The 26,811-nt window shown below is 38.4% G+C and overlaps 1 protein-coding gene across 2 annotated transcripts; it reads left to right on the forward strand.

Moving 5' to 3' along the window:
* Positions 1 to 25,884, forward strand: sptb (spectrin, beta, erythrocytic). 2 transcript variants are annotated; one of them, XM_027172530.2, is made up of 37 exons: positions 1 to 235; positions 4,366 to 4,581; positions 10,174 to 10,325; positions 10,429 to 10,602; positions 11,111 to 11,217; positions 11,319 to 11,399; positions 11,511 to 11,626; positions 11,720 to 11,832; positions 11,918 to 12,105; positions 12,184 to 12,301; positions 12,452 to 12,610; positions 12,721 to 13,023; positions 13,200 to 13,350; positions 13,557 to 14,427; positions 14,642 to 14,779; positions 14,892 to 15,651; positions 15,747 to 15,949; positions 16,467 to 16,557; positions 16,675 to 16,821; positions 16,942 to 17,214; positions 18,671 to 18,895; positions 18,977 to 19,066; positions 19,170 to 19,454; positions 19,613 to 19,743; positions 19,823 to 20,027; positions 20,219 to 20,442; positions 20,621 to 20,771; positions 21,154 to 21,398; positions 21,491 to 21,629; positions 21,717 to 21,801; positions 21,929 to 22,125; positions 22,214 to 22,287; positions 22,370 to 22,433; positions 22,539 to 22,792; positions 22,915 to 23,088; positions 23,782 to 23,824; positions 24,543 to 25,884. In XM_027172530.2, the coding sequence occupies exons 2-37, from the start codon at positions 4,434 to 4,436 to the stop codon at positions 24,729 to 24,731; spliced, it is 7,068 nt and encodes a 2,355-aa protein (XP_027028331.2). In that variant the 5' UTR covers positions 1 to 235; positions 4,366 to 4,433; the 3' UTR covers positions 24,732 to 25,884. The 2 variants fall into 2 exon arrangements, with proteins under 2 accessions (XP_027028331.2, XP_047677587.1); XM_047821631.1 differs by lacking the exons at positions 1 to 235; positions 4,366 to 4,581 and adding an exon at positions 6,235 to 6,763.
* Positions 25,885 to 26,811: the final 927 nt, after the last annotated feature.

Genomic DNA, 26,811 nt, shown 5'->3' on the forward strand with positions numbered 1-26,811 from the left:
CATGTGCCATTTAAAGGCACTGGGGCTCAGCAGGAATGTGCGTCCTGCGCTGTGCGCTGCGAGCCGCTTTATTTTTAACCGTTAGGGCGGAGCGCGAGCGCGGAGCTGCACTCAGTCCCCATGCCGCTGTCCCCGGCCTCAGCGCCTCACCTCGGATTATAACACACAACTAACACATTAATGCAACTGCACACTCAAGAGAAAAGTGACCATTAATATCGCAAATTCTCTATTGGTAAGTTATATTTTTATTACTAAATAAAATATGATACATTTTAATTCATATCATGTAATTGTATTATTATTATTATTATTATTATTATTATTATTATTATTATTATTATATTACATTATATTAATTAAAATTCCTCGTTTCTTTCTTTTTTAAAAGAATGAATATCTACTTTATACAAAATTATACTATATATACTAAATTGTGAAATTTTGTATAAAGTAGATATTCATATGGTGTGTTGAAGTGCGTTGAAGTGGCTATAATTATTTTATGCTTTTTTTTTTACCCCACTATTTACTATTTATAATAACTTTATTATATGTTAATGATATGTATTGTTGCACCTTCATAATCACTAACAGTCTGAATGTTGGAGAAGCTGAAAGCTGTAAAATGTGCACTAAAGGCCAGGAGCTGAAGTTGAAGTGTAAAAACTTTTTCCTCACTATGCTCATAGTTGTTACTTGTTGTCTGACAAAAGTTTCATTTGTCCATTTAATGTTTTTTTGTCTCCACTTTAGTGTATACAGTATTTTCTAGTAGGAAAGTGTACAGTGTAACAGCATCAGGGCAAAAATAACATGCTCTTAGCTCTCTCACTCTCTCACTCACACACACACACACACACACACACACACACACACACACACACACACACACACACACACACACACACACACACACACACACACACATTCTCTGTCTATTAAATAAACAGTGTGGCTTCACAATATCAGTGAAAGTAAAAACAGCCCTGTTTTATCACTAAGCTTTGCAATAACAATGATATTTGTTCAGCTCTAGTCCTAACCTTATAAGGTAGTGTTACAGTAGAAGTTTAAATCTACAGCGAATTACATTAACAACCTAGTGACTGCTGTTTTGTGATATTCCAGTAATAGTCCAACATCGATTGGTTCCATTTCAGTTCTACTACTGTAGCTTTCAGTTGTTGTTACAACACACACTGTGCACTGTTAACCCCCTTGACTTCTCAGAATCACTCATTTATTCATAGCAAAACTACTATAATATCATTCTTTAACTAACTATGGTGAAATTAATAAAAACACATGTAGCTCCTGACCCAGTCATGGAAACATTAGGGATAAATTTGAAATAAAATCATGTATGTTTGATTTGTTTTATCTGCCATGTACTTGATATCATTTCTGATTGTGACTTACTGTAGTGGCTATTACAGCACTGTTTAGTAAACAAGCTTCCTGGATGAATGTTTTCATTACTAACTTCATGGAAATAACTTTGACCAACATTATCTGCGTGGCATCAGAAACAGAGCACACATTGGCAGTTTGTAGTTCTTCATACCACAGCACACGAGGGCATCCAAACCACGCCTGTCTCTAGTTTCGCTACTTCATCATCATGCACGTCAGAAATATTCCACTACACTGTCCTGTCTCATAGCTACTGTACAACAGCTCACTTGGCAAGATAGAAATATCAGCCTGCTCCTCACACATGTTTAATTTGTTGAACTACTAACTAAATATATATATTTAGTTTCTTTGACATTTTTATTTGAGTTCATTAGACTGTGTCCTATCCAGATAGCAGGAGCTATGTCACATGCCGTATGTTAGAGCAGAAATGTAAGTACAGTTGACGAGAGCAGGCTGATGGAGCAGGAGTAAACCCTGTAAGCTGTGATAAGTGGATTCCCGCTGAGGGAGGGCACGTCATTCTCTGATAACATCCTCTCTGCAACCTCCTGATACAGAGAACAGAATGACAAAAGCACTCCTCCTCCACCAGAGCCTCTTCTCTGACCCTGTTATTCCACTTACTTCTTCAATTCATCTATTATACGATAGCTACATGATAATTATTTCATGATACAGCAGGGATATCATCAGTCGAAGAGATAACTTTGCCGTGTTTTCTAATGCTCATATGATTATGATTTATAAAATAAGGGTGCAGCCTTTATAAAGTGCAGCATGCCCCAGAAGTATCTATACATAGAACACTCTTTAGCAAAATTAAACATTATTTATAAAATATTATCTGTATGATTGTAATATGCCTAAATTTCTGTCTTAAAATCTGTATGAAAAAAAAATTAAACCAAGTAAATTAAATTAACTTCCCTGTGTAAGGAGACTTTTAGGAAACCCTGTAGTTTTTTAAGTTAGCCAATAGGATATGTAATTTTTTTTTATGTTTAAAATATATAAATAATAGATATACTGTTCAAAGTTAGACTCTGAATAGCGGTTTGATTAACGATTACAGCGATGAACACAGTTAGTGTTTCTGTGTTTAGTTTTCCATCCTCATAAAATCTTGACAAATGTCTGATTATTGAATCAACCAGTTTCTGTAACACTTGTGGTGGAAGTTTCAGCCCACAAAATTGTGAGCATCAACAATCTGCTAATTACATCTTTGACTCATCTTATAGATCTTATAGGGCTCTGGGAGGCAACTGTAACTGTAAGGAACTTACATTGTCTCTTTTGCAGTATTCTTTTAAAAGATGGCTGGTATGCGTTGCATCATTATCTTAAAAAATTTGTTCGCTGATTTGATAATTTCTCTGTACACTTCTGTACAGTTCTTGATGCCACCAATGAACACAAGCTCACCAACATCACTCTAGGAAAAGCAGCCCTAGACTTTGACATTTCACCTGAGAGTAGAGTGCTTTATTAATCCCCAAGGGGAAATATGGTGTCACATACACAAGAGCAACAGGGAGAACTAAGACTTAAACATAAGATCAGTCAAAGACTGTACAATAAACTCGCAAATTTTTTTTTAAAGTAAGGAAGAGTGAATATAGATGTACACAACTCTCCAAGTTATTTACGGTATGAGATTTCTGTATGAAAATTTATTCAAGGTTGGCAGGTTTAAAAATGTACAATGATCATAATGAAAATCACAAAGAAAGTGTCAGTGTGTGTGTTTAAGGATGCGCAGTGACACTGTGTAAAGAATTGTAGTGCAGAATCAATAGACATGTCTACAGTATCTCCAATAAATCTTAAAATAGGTTCTCCAGGAGCTGCTGTCTTCTTCTGCATGAGCTTTTGTGAATGTTATCCTTGCTTTTTTATTCTTGAGGATGATAAATTGTTCTAGTTTTGAATATTTTGTTCTCTGGCTGTATCTGATAAATCTCACAGACAAAGACTGATGTTTGTAGCAATCTTTTATTTTGTTTCTTCTCCCCCTTTTCTTGATTTTGATCAGAAGTATCCTACCCGTGGTATCCTGGAGGTCTTTCTGGTGTCTTCTGTTCATTTGAACATTTTTTCTGATCCATTCTTTTTTTGTACAAAGAAATAATCATAGACCTTTTATTTTCCACTTAGCCATTTTTGCAGTTACTTTTTTGAGTAGTTATTTACCTTTAATTTCATACAGATGCCCCTAACAGTGTAACCACATTAACTGAATACGTTTTGTTGTCCAAATACTTTTTTAGAAATTTAAACACTTTATTTGTTAGTTTTAATTTGAAATAGTCTATTTTTGGGAAAGGGTTTGCTTTGTTTTTCTTTTTAAATAAATACCACTTGGTTTGACAAGTTGTTTTATGATATGGTGAAATTCATCCATTTGTAAATGTGATGTCTTTGTACTATATGTGGCTCAAAGAGTCTATAATTTGAAGTAACTTTGTTAAAAAAAAATGCTGAATCAAAGCTTTTACACATGGCTGAATCATGAAATAAGCATTCATGAAAATTAACTCATAATAGCACGTAGTATGTGGTGAAGATGGTAGTTGAATTCTGTGTTATTTCACTTGGAGGGGTTGCCCAGCCCCTGTGTTGGATGATAAGAGTAGGAAAAAGCAGCATGCCACTGGCAGATAGAGCTATCTCAGCCACATACTTTCAGCCATCACGCCACAGAGGTACATTCACGTACTCTGAAACTGCTGGCCTTTTTCCAAATGTGAATGTTTAATGATGATGGTGTCTTAAATAATAAATAGTTTGTATATTCTTCCAATAAACATGAGTTTAATGGTAGCAAATCAAGATTAGACCATGCACAATAATCTTTAGAATGAAGAACATGTTTCTGGAGTTTAAGCATAAAGTTTGACGCAGGTTGGCAGAAAAATTAATCGGTTTCTTCTGTCTTTACAGATCAACTATTATCCCCACTCCACTTTGCTCTGAGGTTTCCTGGCTCTCCCGCCCCGCCTCCAGCAGCTATGACCTCCACTACGGACTATGACAATGCTGATATCACACAGCAGTACAGCCGCATCAACACACGCTTCGAGCTGTCTGATGAGGACCTGGACAATGACAACAGCACAGCTCGGCTTTTTGAGCGTTCACGCATCAAAGCTCTTGCAGGTGATGTTTCTATGATATGATCTTAATATTATATGACATGACCTATGATATGACCTCCACATCCAGAAAGGCTAAGTTTAAGACCAGCCGGAACCCCAGCAACCAAACCCATTCTCCAAATTCTTGTTTCCTCCCCCTTCACCTCTCCAGCCAGCTATCTCAGATCGCTCTTAAATGCCCAGCGTTGTTTAGTGTGATGAAGCTGGACAGCTGCCCTGCTTGTCCATGTCCAAGGCTCGAAGCAATGAGAACATGCCATTGCTGCAACACCTGTGGCATTGCCGCTCTGAACCAGGAGCCTTAAAATAGCCTGTGCAAGGGCAGAGCACTAGTCTCCCAGTCCACACACTCATACACACTCCAACATACACACACAGATTCAGGACAGGAGGAATAATTTTAATTATTATAGTAATTAAAAGTAATTAAACTTATAGTTAGATCATACAGTTCTTTTAGGTATTCCCAAAATATTTTCAAAATATTCATAATTAATATACAGGTTAAAAAGTCATATTTTTGTCATATATTATTACATACATCTTCACAAACTGCTTCATCCCGGGTTTGGGTCTTGGTGGAGTTGAAGCCTGAATGGGACTCATTATTTAAATTATTTAAACTTTTAATTGTAATTATTTTATAAACAATTTAAATTATTTTAAATATTCTAATTATTCAAATTTGTCCTTAAAACCTTCTTAAACCCCCCCCCCCCCCCCCCCCCGGGCCTCTGTGTACATGAACACTAAGTTTGAGCATTATTTTCTGATTTTTTTTTTAAAAATATATTTTTCTTATTATCAGAGGAAATCTAGGTGAATCTTTACCCCTCACTCTTAATGCAAAACTATGCCTTTGCATGTGCACAAAAATATTGATCTATTCGATTTAAATGTCTTTGAATTTGTGGGATTTATTCTCAGATCTTGAGACATCTTAACAGGGCTGTTATTCTCGGATGTACATGTAGAATAGTGTAGCTTAGCTGTTTTGTGTTGTTGTGAGGCCTCTCAAGCCTGTGTCTTTAAGGTGCAGACATGCTGCTGCAGTTGCGAGCTGGTGTCATATGTTCAGCATGTGCACTGATCTTTATTTAATGCAATTAGAGTTTCCCGTCAAAGAGCAAGCAGACAGACTGAGAGTGAGGGGATTGTTCTTTAGTGCTTGTGATCTACCAGCTTTCATAACAAGCTAACAAAATGACTATTGTACATTTTATATGTAAGTTTACATAACAGTTGTAAATATCTATAAAAAATACTGTAAATATATATGTTTGGGATCAGTTATTGCTTCCTGTATGCTTCCATTCTGTTTTCATCACTTGTGATCTCAGACATAGTTCCTGCAAATATACACTTCCTGTCTGTTTATTTGTTTTGAGAATCTTGCATTAATGAATACTTCGTCACTAAATACTTCCCATATGATGACATCATGTGTTTGTGCAAAGGAGGAACTGAGCAAGTATAAACTATATGCATGAGTTGGCTGCTGGAGAAGCTGCTCCTTGCACTAGCTGAGAGTAAAAAAACAGGGAGGGAGATAGGGAGGGAGGGAGAATGGGAGAGGAGGAGGAGGAGGATTTGAAGACAGAAGACAGGAAGCGATAGACTTTGCATCTGAAAGGATGGCTTGCAGAGGTGTGTGCAATGCTAGCTGATGATGAGCAGCCCTTGTATGTGTCGCACCATGCCTGTGAGCCAGAGCCAGTTGCCAGAGGTAAAGCTCAGCCTAAAGACCAGCAGAGAGGTCACATCAATCCGGTCCAGTGCCTACTCCACAGGAAAAGAACTCCCCATTCGAGTCAGCACTCAAATAACCAGAAGCCGGAGCACGCCACCTGTGTCCAGAGTTCAGTGTAGCGAGAACAAGGCAGCACCCAGGACTAACGGACACACCAAGCATGAACCCAAGAATTTGCCTGAGAGGAAAAGCAGTATACGGGGCATTCCACCAACACAAGCCACCTTAACGGTCTCTGCTTCTTCCTCCTCTTTGTCTACTTCTTCCTCATCTTCATATACTTCAAGACTATCCAGACCCTCTCCACCACAAAAACCTTCTTCGTCCTTGTCATCGTCTTCGCAGAGTATGAAACGAACCCGCTGGCTAAGTCACAGCACCTCAAACATCTGTTTCAACTCCATCTTAGACGGGAGGTTCAGACAGCTTCAAGGTAAAGTTCTCCTTTGGCTGCATCCTCTGCTCTCTGCCTCCCTGAGAAGAAGGGTGCCATCCCCTGCCATCTCCAGCCTCTTTCTGTGCCTTTTAACATTTGTTGGTTAGGTGAGTTTGGTTGTGGTGGTTTTTGTGGAGGGCAGAAAGTATCGGTAGGCTTGGTAAGTGCTTGTTTACATTACTGCATTTACATTAAATATTTAATTTAGTGGAAGTAGAAAAGCATCCTGGTGTAGTGATGGTGCTTTAGAAAACAATGTATTCATACATTGTTTTAATAAAAATCCAGAAAATACTCTGACAAGTCCAGTACCTTTCCTGACCATACAATTTATTACTCACACCACTGCTGCTTTTTTTTTGCCATTTAATTTGCCATTCTAATGCTGTGAGCTTACCACAGCTTGTAGAAATTTATTGACGAGTCATTTGTGTATTTTATATGGTACATTTTTGCACTGAATTTAACACAATAATATGACATATAATATCATCAAACAGGAATTGACAGATTATTTACTGAAGTGAAAATACAAATACTCATCTGAATAAATATATTCAGTCTCATAAATGTTGAAGTACAGCCCCTTGGCTATTCTACAGTTCTTGACTCATGTTAAAGTAGAAAAGTATAAATTTGAAATCTAATTAAAGTATTAAAGTAGGAGTAAACAAAAGAAAAGGATGTCAGCTTCAAAACAGACACATCTTTTAGTACTGTGTTAATTTAGCTAATTATATTCTTTACCTCAGTTCTTCAAGGAACCCAAAGACAGTGTGAAAATATCAGCTCTATTTTAAGCAGCAGCTTTATTCCTGAATATCTATCATGTAATATCTAATATGTTATCTACAGTACTATGATAACTCTAATGTACAAACTAGCTGAGTGCTAATAGCTAACTGTCACAATAAAATTTTTTGGCTTGATAAATACAATTACATAACAGCAGATTACAGTGATAGTGAATAGGACTAATTCTTACTGTCAGATATGTTGCAGTTAAAATTCGTTATGAATTTAAATCAACTCCAGGAACTAAATAGTCATTTGTTACTTCCCCCTTATGCTTACTGCATATAAACAAGTCATTGGGGGCAGTTGTGGCCTAATGGTTAGAGAGTCTGACTCGTAACCCGAAGGTTGTGGGTTTGAGTCTCGGGCTGGCCACGACTGAGGTGCCCTTGAGCAAGGCACCGAATCCCCTCCAACTGCTCCCTGGGCGCCGCAGCATAAATGGCTGCCCACTGCTCCGGGTGTGTGTTCCTGGTGTGTGTGTGTTCACTGCTGTGTGTGTGCACTTTGGATGGGTTAAATGCAGAGAACAAATGCAATTCTGAGTATGGGTCACCATACTTAGCCGTATGTCACGTCACTGTATTGTACTTCTTGTACTCGTGCTGCCGAAGAGCACATAAAGCATATTTCTTAGCATTAATCTATGTGTCTGAAAAGAGTGTTGATAAAAAATGTTTATTAAAAAATCTCTAAAAGAACTGAATCCAGTTATGCTGACTTTTAACTAACAATAATTAGCTAGTAGCTAGTATGAGTGTACCTTTTTTAATCCTGAAATGAATTTGTTTATTTGGGGTTTTTTTTTTTTTACTTTATTCTGATGAGCTATTCATGCCAGAGACAGTTTCCTTTTTGAGCTTATTATTAAAGCAGATTGTGTTTCAATTGTCTGTTTTTTTTTTCTACTTCTCTATTCCATCTCTCTCCTTTCACTGATTATTATTTTGAAATGTCAACTATACTGTGACCTGCAATCACCCTGTTGGACCTAATTCCATTTCACTCAGTTAACTACAAGTTAGCATTTAGTGATGGGCACCAGTAAATTTTCTGAATGGCTTTACAGCAAACGCTGACTCTTGTGCAAAACACAGGCTTGCTTGCTACAAGGAAAATCCATCAGTATAAATAATTCATTGGCCTGTCGCTGGAGCTGGAGAGGAGATTTGAGTCCAAGCGATGAGAAGCTGAGCAACATTTAACCTCCCTCTGATGCTGACTTGAGGCCACCTGAGAGAAAGCAGTGTTTAGCAGAGTTTCTCTTCCACCATGCTAGAATCTAACCAGCCAGAATAATACACATGGCAACAGATGTGGGATGATAAAAAAAAAAGGTACAGACGCCATGTTTGCTTGGAGACTGCACATTAAAACTACATTCTAGCACTTTGAATGATATTGACTTTTTTATTCTGGAGGAAACAGCAAATAGAGGTCTAAAATCCCAGTTTATAGAAGGAAAAATGTTTTTTGCACAGACAACTGTGTAGCTACATTAAGTTAGTATCAATTGTCAGGACTTTTCCTGGCTTCAGCCATCAGAGTATTGTTTTGTCGTGGTTTACAGTATGGTGCTCAGGATCCCTTTCTGATTCACTAAAACTATTTATTCAAAACTTTCATTTTCTTATTTTCTTTTTTTGGTGTTGGTTTGTTTTTCTTTTTTTCTGATGGAAGAGTGACATGTGGGTTGAATTCTGCTCCTGCTCTCTTTCTCTGTAGTTATGGAGTAAAAGTGGGTAGGCTGGAGTCTCATGGGACTGAGGAAGTATACGCTTAAAAGCATAGGTTCTTATGTTCTAATGTTTTCCATCCAAATGCTATTTTTCTGCAGTACCATTAGGTGCATTCTCTCTCTCTCTCTCTCTCTCTCTCTCTCTCTCTCTCTCTCTCTCTCTCTCTCTCTCTCTCTCTCTCTCTCTCTCTCAATCTCTCTCTCTCTCTCTCAATCTCTCTCTCTTCTCTCTCCATCTCTCTCTATCTCTTTCTCTCTCTCTCTCTCTCTCTCAATCTCTCTCTCTTCTCTCTCCATCTCTCTCTATCTCTTTCTCTCTCTCTCTCTCGCTCTCTCAATCTCTCTCTCTCTCTTCTCTCTCTCTCTCTCTCTCTCTCTCTCTCTCTCTCTCTCTCTCTCTCTCTCTCCCTCCTCTCTCTCTATCTATCTTATTAATGATGCAGGAGAATTTTAAGATCATATTTGGAAACACTAGGAGAAACATGGAACAAATATATAAATCGTTTGAAATACTGCAAATACTTCATTTGTCACTGAAAGTATTTATGAGCTTTCCAAGCCACTATATCATTTTTGGGTATTGTGTTTTCCTTTTGGTTAGCATTTTATCAGCGTTACAGTTTGGGAAGCCCCTTGTCCACTTATTTCACAATCCAAATACAAATCTATGTGTCACAAGCAAAGTCAAACCTACACCTGCATGCACATTTCTGTTTATCTCTAATCCATATTTCTCAGCACATAGTATCTGTGTGTATTGTTAAGGTCCTAAAGTTATTTGAAAAATGAACATATGGACAAGGAGGAAAAAACAAGTAAGCACTTTTACTCTAGCTTCGTAAGCTTAATTTTTTCTTCTCACTCTGCTCACCAGATGAGCGAGAAGCAGTGCAAAAGAAGACCTTCACAAAATGGGTGAACTCCATCCTGGCTCGAGTCAGCTGCCGTATCTCAGACCTCTATCTAGACCTGCGGGATGGAAGAATGCTCATCAAACTACTCGAGGTTCTGTCAGGTGAAAGGCTGGTGAGTATGTGCTGATCCAGATGTTATGAAGATGATAATCTTCAAACTGTACAAATACACAGTTATATTTCAGCATCCTTTAGACTGTTTCTATATTTTCTAGCCCAGACCTACTAAAGGTCGCATGAGGATTCACTGTTTGGAGAATGTAGACAAGGCCCTGCAGTTTCTCAGGGAGCAGAGGGTTCATTTGGAGAACATGGGCTCACATGATATTGTAGATGGGAATCACCGTCTTATCCTGGGGCTCATTTGGACAATCATTCTTCGCTTCCAGGTGAGATAAATTCTCCAGGTATCAGATTAAAGTTCTGAGAATGAGTAACATGTTACGTAAATAAAAGCAAGAAACAACCAATTCAAACTTTCCTCCACTTATATAGTTAGCCAAGACATCATGTTTTTATTTATCCTTGCTTTTTACTAACACAGAAACACAAATTTTGTATTTTTACTGATGAATAAAATGTTTATTTATTTATTTTTAATCACTACATTTGGCAGCCAGCATATTTTTAGCTCAGCCAGTTCAAACAATATGATCTGCTGCATAATTTTATCCCTCTACATGGGATTAAATGTAGACCAGAGAGAATGTAAGCCGAGGAAAGGAAATAGCTGTCCACTTTTTCTTTGTTTTGGATTTTTCTTTACTGTGTGGATTCTTCAGACTGTCAGAGAGCATTTAAGTGATATAAGTGAAGTTATGTGAAACATTTTGCAAAATATTATTCTAGTAACCAGCTTACACCCATCTGATATCCACCTTTTTTCCCGTTGTACAGATTCAGGACATTGTAGTAGAGGTAGAAAAAACAGACAAGACGGGTAAGCAGGAGACTCGCTCTGCTAAAGATGCCTTGCTGCTTTGGTGTCAAATGAAGACCGCTGGGTAAATTTTATCAGTGCTGGATATCATATATCCTATATCAAAGATATATATATATATATATACAGACGTTAACCTGGTGCTCTTTTGTATTGTATTTTTAGGTATCCAAATGTAAATATCACCAACTTCACCACAAGCTGGAAGGATGGCTTAGCTTTTAATGCCCTTATACACAAACACAGGTGAAAAGAAAAAGAAAGACAAACAAACTGAACAAAGTTTGAAAAGAAAAAAACAAGCAAACTGTGATGCATTTAAATTTCTCAAATTTTGCAAATCTTTCATTTCTTTAGGCCAGATCTAGTAGACTATGGCAACCTGCAGAGATCCAATCCAACTCATAATCTTCAGCAAGCTTTCAACGTGGCTGAGAGAAACCTTGGTGTCACCAAACTTCTGGATCCAGAAGGCAAAAAAATCTTCACACCAAACACTCCAAATGTAAAGAAGCTTCTTATGTTTGAAAGAGACCTTACATCTCTCTGTGTTCTGTCATTTGCAGATGTGTTTACGGAGAACCCAGACGAGAAGTCCATCATCACTTATGTTGTTGCTTTCTACCACTACTTCTCAAAGATGAAAGCTCTGGCAGTTGAAGGCAAGCGAGTTGGGAAGGTCAGAGTGTGTTTGCTTAGCTCTGTGTGAGTTTGTGTAATTTATACAAGTCAAGCCTGTGCTGAAAAGACATGTTGTTCTTCAGGTGCTGGATCATGCCATTGAAACAGAGAAGATGATTAAGATGTATGAGACACTCTCCTCAGATCTGTTAACTTGGATTGAACAAACTATCATTTTTCTGAACAACCGCAAACTTGCAAACTCTCTGAATGGAGTCCAGCAACAATTACAAGCCTTCAACTCCTACCGTACTGTGGAAAAGCCTCCAAAGTAAAAGCAAAAATAGACCTGATTTATTATTTTCATGTTTAATTTGACATAGAATCATGTATTGAATTATCCATAAAGATTTCAGGAAAAGGGGAACCTGGAGGTATTGCTCTTCACTATCCAGAGCAGGATGAGAGCCAACAATCAAAAGGTTTACACCCCTAAAGAAGGTGCACTGGTGGCAGATATCAACAGGGTGAGGCACCTCTTTTGAATTTTTAGATCCACCACTGCTTGGCTTTTCTTATATTCTATCAGTTTAAAGTATATATAGTTTACAGATAATAACTATATTATAAAATGATTCATATTAAACACATCTTCAAACAATAATCACTTAACCCAGGCATGGGAGCGATTGGAACGAGCTGAACATGAGCGAGAGCGGGTGCTTAGAGATGAGCTCATCAGGCAGGAAAAGCTCGAACAAATGGCTCGCCGCTTTGACAGAAAGGCTGCTATGAGAGAAACCTGGTTGCTGGAGAACCAGAAACTGGTGGCACAGGTACTTCAGATTGCCTATATGCTTTGGAACAAATAAGGTTATGAGATAATTTTAGATAATGCAGCAATCCACATTCAAGCAATATACTTCAATGCACCTTTACATTGTAGGACAATTTTGGATATGATCTACCAGCAGTGGAGGCAGCAAAGAAAAAGCATGATGCCATCGAGACAGACATTGCTGCATATGAGGAACGTGTGCAAGCCCTGGTGGCTTTGTCTAAAGAGCTGGAGGCAGAGCGGTACCATGATGCTAAACGGATAGATGTGAGGAAAGACAACATCCTGAGGCTCTGGGACTACCTCCAGGAGCTTCTGAGCGCTCGCAAGGGTCGTCTGGAGAAAAACCTTACCTTGCAAAGAATCTTCCAAGAAATGCTTTACATCATTAACTGGATGGATGAGATGAAGGTAGAAGAAGATTTGATTAGTGTTGTGAAATGAGACAGTAGTTAAAGCTTTAAAATTGCCAATGAAAATACATCATTTCGTTCTTAATTTTAAATTCAAATTCAAATGTTCATGTTATTTGTGTTAGTTTCTTTGTATATATATTGATTGTGACTTAACTGTGACTTTTTATTCAGACTCGTCTCCAGTACCCTGACTTTGGGAAGCACTTGTTAGAGGTGGAGGACCTTCTGCAGAAGCATGCTTTAATTGAGGCAGATATTGCTGTGCAAGCAGAGAGAGTGAGCTCAGCTAATGCAGCTGCTCTCAAATTTGCCAATGGAGACAGTTAGTAGCACTTTTTCTTACACTTCTCCTGCTATTAGCATGCTATCGGGCTATTATCAAGTACAATTAACACCAAAATTGTAAACTTGTAACTAAAGGTTAAATTAAAGGTTAATAAAAATTAAGTACAGTGTATATATACAGTATACAGTATGCAGTTTCAGCTCTGATTTTTGCTCATTTCTGCTCTCTGCCTCCTCAACCAGGCTACAAACCATGTGACCCCCAAGTGATTCGAGACAGAGTACAGCACTTAGACCTATGTTATCAGGAGCTGTGTGCCCTTGCGGCACAACGCAAGGCCCGTTTGGAGCAGTCTCGTCTTCTCTGGAACTTCTTCTGGGAGATAGCTGAACTGGAGAGCTGGATCCGTGAGAAGGAACACATATTCTCCTCTCTCGACTATGGCAAGGACCTCACCAGTGTGCTGGTGCTGCAGAGTAAACACAGTGCTTTTGAAGATGAGCTAGATGCTCGGCGTGATCACCTGAAGCAGGCGATGGGCGAAGGTGAAAAGATGGTGAAAGCCAAGCATTTTGGTGCCCCTAAGGTGCTGCAGCGAATGGATGAAGTACAAAGGCAATGGCAGCAACTGGAGGAGCTGGCTGCATTTCGCAAACAGAACCTCCAAGACACCCAGCGTTTCTTTCAGTTCCAGGGTGATGCTGATGACCTTAAGGCATGGCTGGTAGATGCCATACGGCAGATGAGCACTGAAGATATCGGGCATGAGGAGTACACCACACAGAGATTGCTCAAGAGGCACCATGTTCTGAATGACGAGGCAGTTAAGAATGGGGCCACTATTGATGCTCTGACCAAACAGGCTAATTCACTCCCAAATGAGCTAAAGAACACGCCCGACATTCAAAGACGTCTGAAGGACATTAGGGATCTTTACATGGAGCTCTTGACTCTCTCAGATCTACGACAAAAGAAGTTAGAGGACACTATGGCCCTGTACACCATTTTTAGTGAAACAGATGCCTGTGAGCTCTGGATGGGTCAGAAAGAGACCTGGTTGGTTGGGTTAGAAACACCAGAGAAGTTGGAAGACCTGGAGGTCGTTCAGAATAGGTATGTGCATGTTCCAAAATCACCCTGGTTGGTATGTGTCAAGTATGTCATGGTGGATTGGTATTTATTGCATCTTATTTTAAGAACATATGGACATTACTGACATGCATGCCATTCCATTGCAAATTTCATTTTCAAGGAGCTACATAGTGACACTTAGGTAAACATTTTCAGTAGGGCAAGTTGCTTAAAGAATAATTTCCTCTGTTGCCAGGTTGAGCATCCTTGCTCAAGAAATGGGCAACATGCAGGCACGGGTGGATGGCATCAACAAAGCAGCAAAGCAGCTAGAGGATAGCAGACACCCACGATTCAAAGAGGTGAAGGACTGTCAGACTCATCTCAATAAGAGGTAAGGTCTTTTCACTAGGTATTGATTTTCAAGCCATGCATGCCCAATGTAGTTTCCCAGTTTAATATCATTAGCGATCACATCACTAATACCTCTTGTACTACCTTTACAGGTGGGAAGATTTTAAGGCTATGGTAGAATATAAGAAGCACAATGTCGATTCTGCACTTAGTCTTCACAACTATGGGCTTGAGTGTGATGAAACTGTAGCATGGATCAAAGACAAGACACGAGTCATTGAGTCTACACAGGAGCTTGGAAATGACCTGGCTGCTGTCATGACTATCCAAAGGAAACTTTATGGCATTGAAAGAGACCTGGCTGCTATTCAGGATAAGCTAAACTTCCTGCATGGTGAAGTACAACAACTTGTCAAGGACCATCCTGAGAATGCCAAAGACATATTAGCCAGAAAAGCAGAGCTAAACAAAGCTTGGGAGACGTTGAAACAAACGCTGAAGGATAGAGAGGATTCTCTCGGTGAAGTAAGCAAGTTGCAAAATTTCCTGCAGAACCTGGATGACTTTGAGTCCTGGCTTTTCAAGACACAGAAGGCCATCGCATCTGAGGAGATGCCTACAAGTTTTCCAGAGGCAGAGAATCTCCTAAGTCTACATGATGCACTAAAAGAAGATATGGATAGGCACGAGGAGGACTATCACAGCATTAGAGACACTGGAGCAGCCGTTACTCGAGACCAAGAGCATGATGCCCAGTACCAACAGCTGGATCAGAGGCTGAAGGGCTTAGATAAGGGTTGGGATGAGCTGCAGAAAATGTGGGACAGCCGAAAGAACTTCTTGGACCAAGGCATGGGTTTCCAACAGTTCTCAAGAGATGCAAAGCAAGCTGAAACCATCTTAAACAACCAGGTAAGAATACTGTCAATCTTTCTCCAGATTCTAACACAGTTACACCCATACTCCAAATACAAAATCCTGTGTACATTTATATTTACTTTTACCAGGAGTATGTTCTGGCTCACCTCGAATTGCTTGACACACTTGATGGAGCAGAGAAGGCTTTGAAGAAACATGAGGACTTTGTCACCACTATGGATGCTAATGAGGACAAAATATTAAATACCTTAGAAGGAGGTCAAAGACTGGTAGACAGTGGAAACCTTTACGGACCAAAAGTAAAGGATAAAATAAACTCAATCCAAGACAGGTCAGAAAAATTGAATACTGGGTGTGATAAATACTCATATTATATTTTCTGTTTTAAATTTACTAACATTAAGACATTTGGAGACATCCTCATTTGTGTTTTCTTTTCCATTTTAAAACACTTTATTTAACAGTTAAGGTGTTAAGCATTGTATGGGCTTATTTAGGTGTGACAGAGCAGGATAAGACAACTAAACTACTTTAAAAGACTCCATGGTACTTTCTCTAACAGCTAGTGTTAGACATATTACTAAAACATGCTGTGTAATCCCACCGTTCTTGGGTCAGCATTGAGACAAGAGCATTAGTCATTGGAGAGGAAGTCTATATTTTTCCCAGAAGTGGAGGTCGTCTGTTGTAGTGAAAGCTGGGCGCCTGTCCTGATGGGTATTGATCTCATAGTAAAAGTGCTCATCTGTAAGAGCAGAGCTTTGTTCTGGAGATAGTGAGACTTTCTCACAGTGAGTTGAGTGTTAATATGCACTGTGCACCTAATGTATGTTTGTATGTTCCTGCAGATATGCAAAGAATCAAGAGAAAGCCAAAGAGGTGTCTGGGATACTCAGAGACAACAGAGCCCTGCAACATTTTCTTCAGAACACTCAAGATGTAATAAATTTTTTTATTCAAGTTGAATAAATCTAGATATCTTTTTAAAGTATTCAATCATTTCTCAGTCACTTTACTTTAGTCCTCATTCTTTCCTATTTCTGCCTCATTCATCAGCTTACTCTTTGGATAAATGAGAAAATGCTGACTGCTCAGGACACGTCATATGATGAGGCTCACAACCTTCACACCAAATGGCAGAAGCACCAGGCCTTCATGGCAGAACTGGATTCAAATAAAGATTGGCTCACCAAAATTAACAAGGTTTGTAAATGCCTGAGCTCACTATAAAATATGTTTCACTTACCTACCAAACACACTGAAAATCCCTGTAAATCTACAAAAATTCTAAATGTAACTTCTTGCCTTTTTACACCTCTTCAGGAAGGTAACGAGTTGATCGCCTCCAATCCAGAGTTTGAACCCATTGTGACAGAACGTCTGGCTAAACTTCACGAACTGTGGAACGAGCTGGAAAACACCACACAGGAAAAGGCCCGGCTTCTGTTTGATGCAAACCGCTCTGAACTGTTTGAACAGAGCTTGGATGATTTGAACAATTGGTTGGGAAATCTGCAGCAGCAGCAGCTCCAGGGTGATATTGATAAGGAGGTGAATGATCTCACTAGTGCCAACATCCTTCTCAAGAAGCATCAGGTAAATATTCATGTAATATCAAACACTTCTCTTTAAACCATTTGGCAACTGCAAGAGAAAATGAATTCAGAAATTACGCTCTTGGTTTTTTATTATTTATATTTAGAATTTATAGATTATATACCTGTAAAGCTGCTTTAAAAATAACATTGAATTGAAATGCATTAATGTGAATGTATTTTAAAATAAAAATAAGACGTGAAAAAGAAATATCTCTGGTAAATATAGGTTGTGGTTTCCACTGTATTACAAAATGACAATAACAATGTAATGTGAAATTATATTATAGCATGACTTTTTGTCATCATGCAGGGCCACCAGTTTATTATAAATACACTAGAAAATGATAGCTTGTGATTAAAATTATAAAAGGGCTTAACACACATACGGCACATTCTGTAAGAAAGGAATGGAGCATTTTTAAATATATAATATCTTTGCAAATAAAAACCAAAGACTTCATTACTCTTTTAAATATGAAAATGAACTGAAAAATCTTTTTTCATTATATAGAACAGCTGAAACACCAAAATATAAAACACTATGCTGAATTGCATATGCAGTGAGTGGAAAAGTGGGCAACACTGACAGGCATTATTACTTATCAGCATTTACACTGTTAAGGCCAGAGAGTGTGTGTAACCAAGTAAAAAAAATAACACGTGCCTGTTTTGGTGTTTCACCTGCTGTTCTAAAAAAATCTCCAAAGGTTTCTATAGGATCAAAGTCTGATGATTTTGCAGGCTGTGTTAAATGTGTTAGAGTGTTCTATTATGCTTGTCGAGCAACTCACACACAGATTTGGCCCTGTGGACCCAGCAATTGCACCAAACAGCTGTCATCCTGGAATGTGGGTGTGTGAGTGTTATGGTTTGCAAAAAAGGCAATCTCATAGTGTAGCTAATAAAAGATTGATTTTTATGACAAATTATCTGTCCAGATGCTCGGCTTAATAACGCTGTAAAACACGGTGCAGTTGACAGATTAATTTGCATCTGTGTTGGTGATTTTTGAAACCAGGTGACAAATCTCACAAATGTTATTAAAATAGTAAAGCCAATAAATATTTATGTTTATTCATTTATTTATTCAGTTATTCAACTTTAGTAACCTTATTATCCTGTTCAGGACACGGCGGATCATATCCTTGGTTCACTGTTCACAGTGATAGATCACACACTGAATGGGAGGGTAGTCCATTTCAGTGACCATGCACACATTCACACACGCAATTTTAGCATAGCCAATCCATCCACTGGTATGTTTCTGGGAACTCATGCAGACACAGGGAGAACTTTTTCACACAAACAATAACCTGAGCTCAGCATCAACCCAGAAACATACCCATTTCTGTATAATGAGCTTAAAGGTTGATTCTGTTTATACACGAATCGGTCTGGTTAACTTAGACAAATGCTTGAAAGCTCGATAAACAGTTTTACCTGTACTTCTGCAGATAACTGAGAATCAGGTTCGAGGCCGAGCACGTGAGTTGGAAGAGCTACAGGAAGCTGTGCAGCAGCATACTGCACTAACTGAAGAGCAGCCTGAGCTGGAAGTTGAGCTGCAAGCCCTCCAGAGGAACTTTCAGCAACTCCTTACACCTCTGGCTCAGCGCAAAGGAAAACTTGAGGCAGCTAAAGCCGTGCACCAATTCTACAGAGATGTGGCAGATGAGATAGTGAGTTTCATTTACACAAGGAATGATTCACATGAGATCTAAGTAACATTCAGTTAATCTTTTGTTTCATTGACATTTTAGCTCTGGCTTGAAGAGAGGTTGCCATTGGCCATGTCACAGGATCATGGGAACAATCTACAGACAGTCCAGCTTCTCCTGAAAAAGAATCAGGTAATCAGTGCATGTTTTAATCTGACCTGAGGCAATGTCACAATTGTTTATTTGCTTTACTTCTCATCATTATTTGTATGAATCAAATTTTATCCAAACACAGACTCTCCAGAAGGAGATTGATGGTCACCAGCCACGTGTGGATGAGGTATTACAGCGGGGTCGGCGAATGATGGCAGCTGCAGAAGAGAGTCCAGTGGCAGAGCATATGTCTGAGGAAATGAAGAGGTTGGAGGAGGTGTGGGCACAGCTACAGGATGAAATGGCAAAACGCAGAGTTCGACTCAATACCTCTAATGATGCCCAGCAGTACTACAATGATGCAGATGAAGCAGAAGCATGGATTGGTGAACAGGAGCTTTACATGATTGCTGACGATAAAGCCAAGGTAGAGCTGTTCAGGAAGTATTGGCAAATGATGTGGAGTACTTTGGAGTCAAATCAAAAAAATTTTTTCAACCTTACCCTTCAGTTTACTATTTGTTACATTTATTTGAAACATCAGCTTTGTCTTCTTTTGTAACTTCTAAACCCTATTCTTTCCAGGATGAACAGAGTGGTTTGATTTTGCTAAAGCGGCACTTGGTTCTGAAGCAGGTTGTTGATGACTATGCAGATTCTATCCAGAAGCTTGCTGACCGCGCTCAGAAGATGTTTGCTGAGGACCATCCTGAAGGGTATGCTGGGTTTACAGTGCAGTTTTTAAACAATCTCTGACAAGAGGCGTGTCACAGAAATTCATATCTTCTTGTGCAGGGAGGCCATCATCAGGAGGCAGGGTCAGGTGGACAAACAATATGCAGGGCTGAAGGAACTGGCTGAGGACCGTAGGAGAAATCTCGATCACACTTACCATCACTTCCTCTTGAGCCGAGAGGTGGAAGATCTGGAGCAGTGGATTGCGGAGCGTGATTTGGTGGCTTCATCACAGGAGATGGGACAGGACCTGGACCATGTTACGGTACCACAGAACATGCACAGATTCACACATGCTGTATAGTAATTCAAGACACTTAATGGTAGAATATGGAATGAATTCTGGATGTATTTATGTCACAACCTAAACAGTCACCATTTAACAAGGTATGAATGTATAATGCTGCATTTGCTATTCTAATAATTATTCCATGTGACTGCTTAAATGACACTTAGATGCTAAGGGATAAGTTCAGGGAGTTTGCCAGGGAGACGGGGACTGTAGGACAGGAGCGGGTGGACACTGTGAATCACACAATTGATGAGCTGATCGAGGCCGGTCATAGCGAATCATCCACACTGGCAGAATGGAAGGACAGCATTAACGAGAGCTGGGCAGATCTTTTGGAGCTCATTGACACCCGTACACAGCTCCTGACTTCTTCTTATGATCTGTATAAGTAAGTTGTTGTGGATTAAATAGAATCAGTTTGATATGTAATATTTTACATATGATGAGTCTTCAACAAAATTTGTATATTTTCATGTGCAATTTATACTGTATATATACACTATGTATATAAATGCAATTTACTAACTGGTAGAGAAGAAAAGGTTATAATCTCTCCTTCTGCACAGGTACTTTTGTGATGGCAAGGAGTTAGTAGTCCAGATCGAGGAAAAACATAATGAGCTTCCAGAAGATTTAGGAGAGGATTTCAGCAAGGCAGAGTCTTTCCATCGCATGCATGCTGCATTTGAGAGAGATATCAGCTCCCTTGGAAAGCAGGTGGATCACTATGCAGATGTTAAATAAGACTTGCATGCCTTATCATCATTAAATGTTCATTAAACAATATATTTGTTAAATATATTGTCTTTGAGCACCCAGACGCTGCCTCTGAATGTGCCTTCTTGCTTGTAGAGGTTGCAATATATCCCTTTATAACTATGTACAATATACTGTATACATCTCAGTATACATTCCAACAATCAAGGCATTTTACTATGTCTGATCTTTTTTTTTCTTCTTTTTTTTCGTTTATATTAATTCTTGATTCTTAATTTTTTAACTTATTCAAAGTAAGAGATTTGCCAAAATGTATATTTTGTTGTATTGTATAAATTGATAGTACAGTTACACCTTATCTTACCTTACTTCCCCTATATAGGTACAACAGTTTCAGGACACTGCAGTACGTTTGCATGCCCAGTATGCTGGAGTTCAAGCAAATGCAATCAAAGCAACAGAGAAAGAGGTGGTAGATGCCTGGAAGGGTCTTCTGGCTGCATGTGCAGGCAGGCGGAAACAACTGGAGGAGACAGCAAACAAGTTCCGCTTCTTCACCATGGTTAGGGACCTAATGGCCTGGATGGAAAGCATCATCCAGCAAATTGAAACTCAGGAGAAACCCAGGTGTGCTTAGATTTGCACCACAGAGAATTAAAGTCATTTTAAGAATTGTGAAAATGTGTCTAAATGTGTGTGTGGCCTGTGCACAACTCTAGAGATGTGTCATCAGTGGAGTTGTTAATGAAGTATCACCAAGGGATCCGTGCAGAGATTGAGACTCGTGGACCAAAGTTTAATGACTGTGTGGAGTTAGGGAAGGCTCTGCTAGAACAGAAGCACAGGGATTCAGATGAGGTAATCAGATACAACAGTATTTGAGCTATCATATTAGGGTCTGTAGGATGATTGATTTGTTATGCTACATGTTATTTTCTTCTGTAGATCAAAGAGAAGTTGATGCAGCTAATTGAGAAGAGGAAGCAGATGATGCTTAAATGGGATGACAGATGGGACTGGCTTAGACTGTGTATGTGCTCTTGAATTATTCACGCATGCCTCATTAATTACTTTTAACAATCCATGCACATTCCTCTAGTTATCCTTTGTGTATACTTTATATAAGCCTGTAAACTGTTGTCAATGCCTCCCCCTAGTGTTAGAGGTTTGCCAGTTTGCCCGGGATGCATCTGTAGCAGAAGCCTGGTTAATAGCTCAGGAGCCGTATGTGGCCAGTAAGGACTTGGGTCAATCTGTGGATGATGTAGAGAAACTGCTAAAGAGGCATGAGGCCTTTGAGAAATCCACGGCCACTTGGGAGGAGCGATTTTCTGCACTGGAGCGCCTTACAACAGTAAGGACATTAGAGCTTTGGGTATGTACTGTATATATAAGAGGAAGTTTGCATTTAATAACTTTTTCTCTTTTTTTTTCAATTCTAGCTTGAACTGTTTGAAATCAGAAAGCAGCAGCAAGAAATGCAGCAGTACAGACAGGAAGAAGAAAAGGATAGCAGGTAATAAAGAGTGAACTCAGATCAGATCACATCATTTGTGAACAGTGATTCATTTCATTAACTTTGTACCTTTGGCATTTAGGAGGGACGACACAGGCTTTGCTGAAGAGTCCTCGCATTTGGACACAATTGAAGAGCAGTCTCTTGTCAGTAAAGTTTGCTACTCCGTCTCCATTATTATTCTAGACCACCGTACATTTTAATGGCTATTTATTAAACATTTGTTTTTATATATCTGTGTTTGTGTTTAGTCTGGCATGGCAGCAGTCGAGCCCAGCTCAGGCCGTGGAGATAGCACTGCAGGGGATTCAGCGGTGCCCATCGTTTCAGATATTCAGGAAAGTGGCTCTATGGAACTGGAGCCTTCTACATCCACCCAGGATACCAAGGAGCCAGAGCAGGCTGCCACTCTCCCCATCATGCCTATTCATCAGCCAGTCCTGCTGCAGGGAACACTCACACGTAAACATGAGATGGAGGGACCTAATAAAAAAGCACCCAATAGGTAACATACTTATAGTATACTGTCCTCAGCTGATCTTGTCTTTGATTTAAACTTTACTCTTATACAAAGAAGTCAAAATCCTACTAAATTAAATACCTTTTATTTCTATTTTCTTGTCACAGGTCATGGAACAGCATCTACTTTGTTTTAAAACCTGGTCAGCTTTCAGCCTACAAAGATGCAAAGAGTTTTGGTCATAGTGTTACATACCATGGAGAAGAACCGCTGTCACTCCTCAATGTTGTTTGTGAGATTCTGACCAATTACAAGAAGAAGAAGCATGTGTTTAAACTGCGGTAAGCTTAGCAAAATGCATCGTTCATTATCAAACCCAAGTAAGGGATTATTTAGTAGCACTTTTAGAGTGTTTTGTGGCATGGTTTAGATGTCAGACTTGGAAGACAAAGCAGAATTTTAAAATACAAACAAGGAGAAATAGTAATTAGTCACAAATATCGAAAGGAAACAACATGCTATTAGTTCCAATGTCAGTATTTCATTTCCGTGATAGTCATGCAGTGTCTTTTTAACTGTATGTAACTTCATCTATCTTACCTTTTGAATCATATCAGTTGTAACATTTGGTCCCTCCATCCACATATTTCAGTTCTCTTCAGATTGAAATTTTTTTTCATATATCTATTACATTTCTGCCAAATAAGTCACACAATGTATTGAAGGCTACATACCAACAGATTGAAATATTAATGGCAGGACATTTATAATTTTTGCCAAGAGTTTAGGATTAATATTATGATTCACGATACACTTTCCTATTTTTCTTCTTAACATTTTGCAATTTAGCATCAGGCTAAATAGAAATGCCTTTTTCCAATTTAAAAACATTTAACCTTTTCAACTTGATTGTTTCTAGCTTTGTGCATCAGTTACTATAGCTGAAATGACTTCAGTGTCTTGGGACAGATTCTTTATTTAGCCATCTGGAATGAAATATGAACCAGTCTTCCATTGTTTTCTGCATGTTCTAGGCTTGGAGATGGAACTGAATACATGTTCCAGTGTAGAGATGAGGTCAGTACTTTCCCAAAATGCACATTTAACACTAAAGTCAATTTTCACCAGATGCGACACATGGTACAACCTCTCCACAATGCTATTCATTTCATACTTGTGTGGGTTTACCTAATATCCACATAACATTAAAGTAACCTTGTGGTAACATATGGTGGTACAGATAACATTCTCTAAACATTCTGGCAACCTTTAGGATATTAAACCATTTGCTGCATCGGAATCAGAGGTAAATTTACGCTTTTGGTTCATGTGGTATTTGATTTGTTTTGTTTTCTCACTGCTAAAGTAACAATAAACAGTGTCAAAATGGTATATAGAATAATCTTCTGTATTATATTATTAGCATTGCTAAATGTTCCTTGATATCATATAACCATAAGAGAATGTTGTTTCCACCACCATCACCACCACCGTAATCAACGTATCAGCTGAAGGAATATCCAGTACTAGAAGCATGAACACTGTGTGTCAAAGCAAATTGAATGTGATTGGTAGGCTTGTTGTGACCCTGTAGCTTTCATGTTCCTTTAATTTGGCACAGATTATGAATTGTTTAAATAGCGCATATCCACTCTATAATAAATCCAAAATATTGTGTTATGTATGTGACAAAAAAATGTGTTTGGCATGCGTTTGGTGGAAGCATAGTGCTTTCAGTTTAAAAGTTGCTCTTGTCTAAATATTTATAATTTTCTTGTTGACATTACTTCCACAGGAGGAACTAAAGATCTGGATTAATGCCATCGAGAAGGCAGCAAAGTATGAGACAGAGGAGTCAGTAGCAGGTCCTTCAGAGCCTCGAGCCCAGACCTTTCCCCCTCCTTCATCCTCCGCTGTCTCAGAAGTTCCTTCTGCCAAGAAGGAAAAGGAGAAGAGGTTTCCTTTATTTACCAGAAAGAAGTGAGAGGGACCCTTCTATGTCAGGACCTCAGAGAAAGCAAGCAAGAGGACAGTGGGTTTGTGAAGAAATGAACTGATTTATATTAACATGCTATATGGATATTTGTTTTCTTTCTTTCTTTTTTTTACATTATGTTAATTTTCATTATTTTATTATTAAAAATTACACTCGTGCCTGTATGTATGCCAGTGAACTGTTGCTACTGTCCACTTGTTTGTTCTTTTACTCCCCCCCCCCCCCCAAAAAAAAAAAAAAATCCTACAGGATTCACATTCAGACAAAAGCACAGGAATGCTGTTTTCACACTCAACCAAAGCTTCTTTTTTAATTACTTGTTCTTCTTTAGGGCATGCTTTCTTAATATTATATAGTATATTTATAATCACATATTAAAGCATTTTCTCGATTTGCCATACTTCTCAAAATGGTTGCAAAATGTGATACTGTGCTCTTTGTGTTGGAACTTGTACAATGTACAATTTACACTATACATTTGGATGTTACAGTTTGTTGTAATTGCCAATTAGCCATACAGAGGTTTACTCAGGAGCTTTAGATTATACACTGTACACTACTGTATAGAATTAATACAAGTGCAGGAGGCACAGTGGTCAACAATCATTTTTAATGTTCATCTTCAGGTTTCATTCCCCCATGGTATAAGGAGTAACTTTCTGCAATATTCTAAGATGGTAACTTGCTTAACAACACATGATGGCAAGTGTACCAAGAATTGTCCAAAACTTCTAATATGCATAATATTATTTTTTTCTAATGCATGAATGTTTGTGTTTCTTTAATATGGTGCTATGTTATTACATTGCACAGTGGTCACTGGCTCTTTACTGACTAATCAAAATTTATAGTGGCTATAAAAAGCATGCCTCATGTCTCTTGTTTTAATTATCACATTAATACCATGTTTTGTAAAGACATGAGAATATGATGTTGGGAAAGTGATATTCAAAGCAATCATTCAATTTCAGAATGTATATGGAAAGAATGTGCCCCACCAATTTGAATATAACATACAGTAGAAGGAGATGAAGCTGAAGCCATGTACAAGAAGACAGTAAAGACTGGTGTTTAGTAATTTGTTGGGGAAAAGGTAAAAAGTTATATGTTTATGCATAAATAATACATAATCAAATCTGAATTGTTTTAAATGTCTGTTTTTACACGTGTATTTCCAGCAGTAGCTCTTAATGTAGTAGTATTTTTCTTGCCCTAATACACTGGATCCAACTAATCAGCTAAATTAAGAGATCTTTTCTGAGTTGATGAGGGTGTGAAAAAGCAGAAGATTCACAGTGCTTGTAACTAATACCTTAGTGTAATCTAAACCTTCAGCAAAGTATCTCCCATACATCATCTGGCTAGTTTAGTTTCTACACAGTCTGGATCTTTGTTTTTAATTCTTGGGGAAAAGCACAGCAAAGCCTGTCGTTCAAAATATACCCTTCAGACATTAGAGCACTAGAAGATATATTGTTTAAACTATTTCTTTATCATTCAGTGATCTAACTTTTCTACTTTTACTTCCTTCCTGTTACATGGTAACTGAAAATTAATTTAATAAAAGTCTAGTTATGAAGAGCTATGAAAACTTGCAAAATTAAGCAATGTAATTAATAGACTCAGACACAGTTAATGTAATAATGCAGTACAGAATCTCAATAATGGTTTAATTCACTGATACTTTTTGCTTTCATTGCATTCAGAGTACTAAAATTATAATTTTATTGTTGCTGGCTTATCTTGCATAACTTTAATATTTATATTTTAGATTTATTATTGCGAGGAAATGTGGAGATTGTGTACCTTCAAAAAAAGACTTGACATAAATCTAAAGGTATAAAAGTATACACCATGTATAAAGGTAATAATTTTTTTTTTTTTTTTAACATTACCTGATGCTAATGTTTCACCCCAATCAACTGAACCCAGGCCCCAATTTATTACTCTTTTTTCTGAGGGTGTAGGTTTGAGTTATTTATTTTACAAGGTGTGTGGACAACTCTGACCTAGCACACCTGAGGTAAAGTTTTTCATGGTGTGCTTCATTTTACTCAGCTGTGAGACA

This window comes from Tachysurus fulvidraco, chromosome 12 (assembly GCF_022655615.1).
Source record: "Tachysurus fulvidraco isolate hzauxx_2018 chromosome 12, HZAU_PFXX_2.0, whole genome shotgun sequence".
NCBI classification, from domain to species: Eukaryota; Metazoa; Chordata; class Actinopteri; order Siluriformes; family Bagridae; genus Tachysurus; species Tachysurus fulvidraco.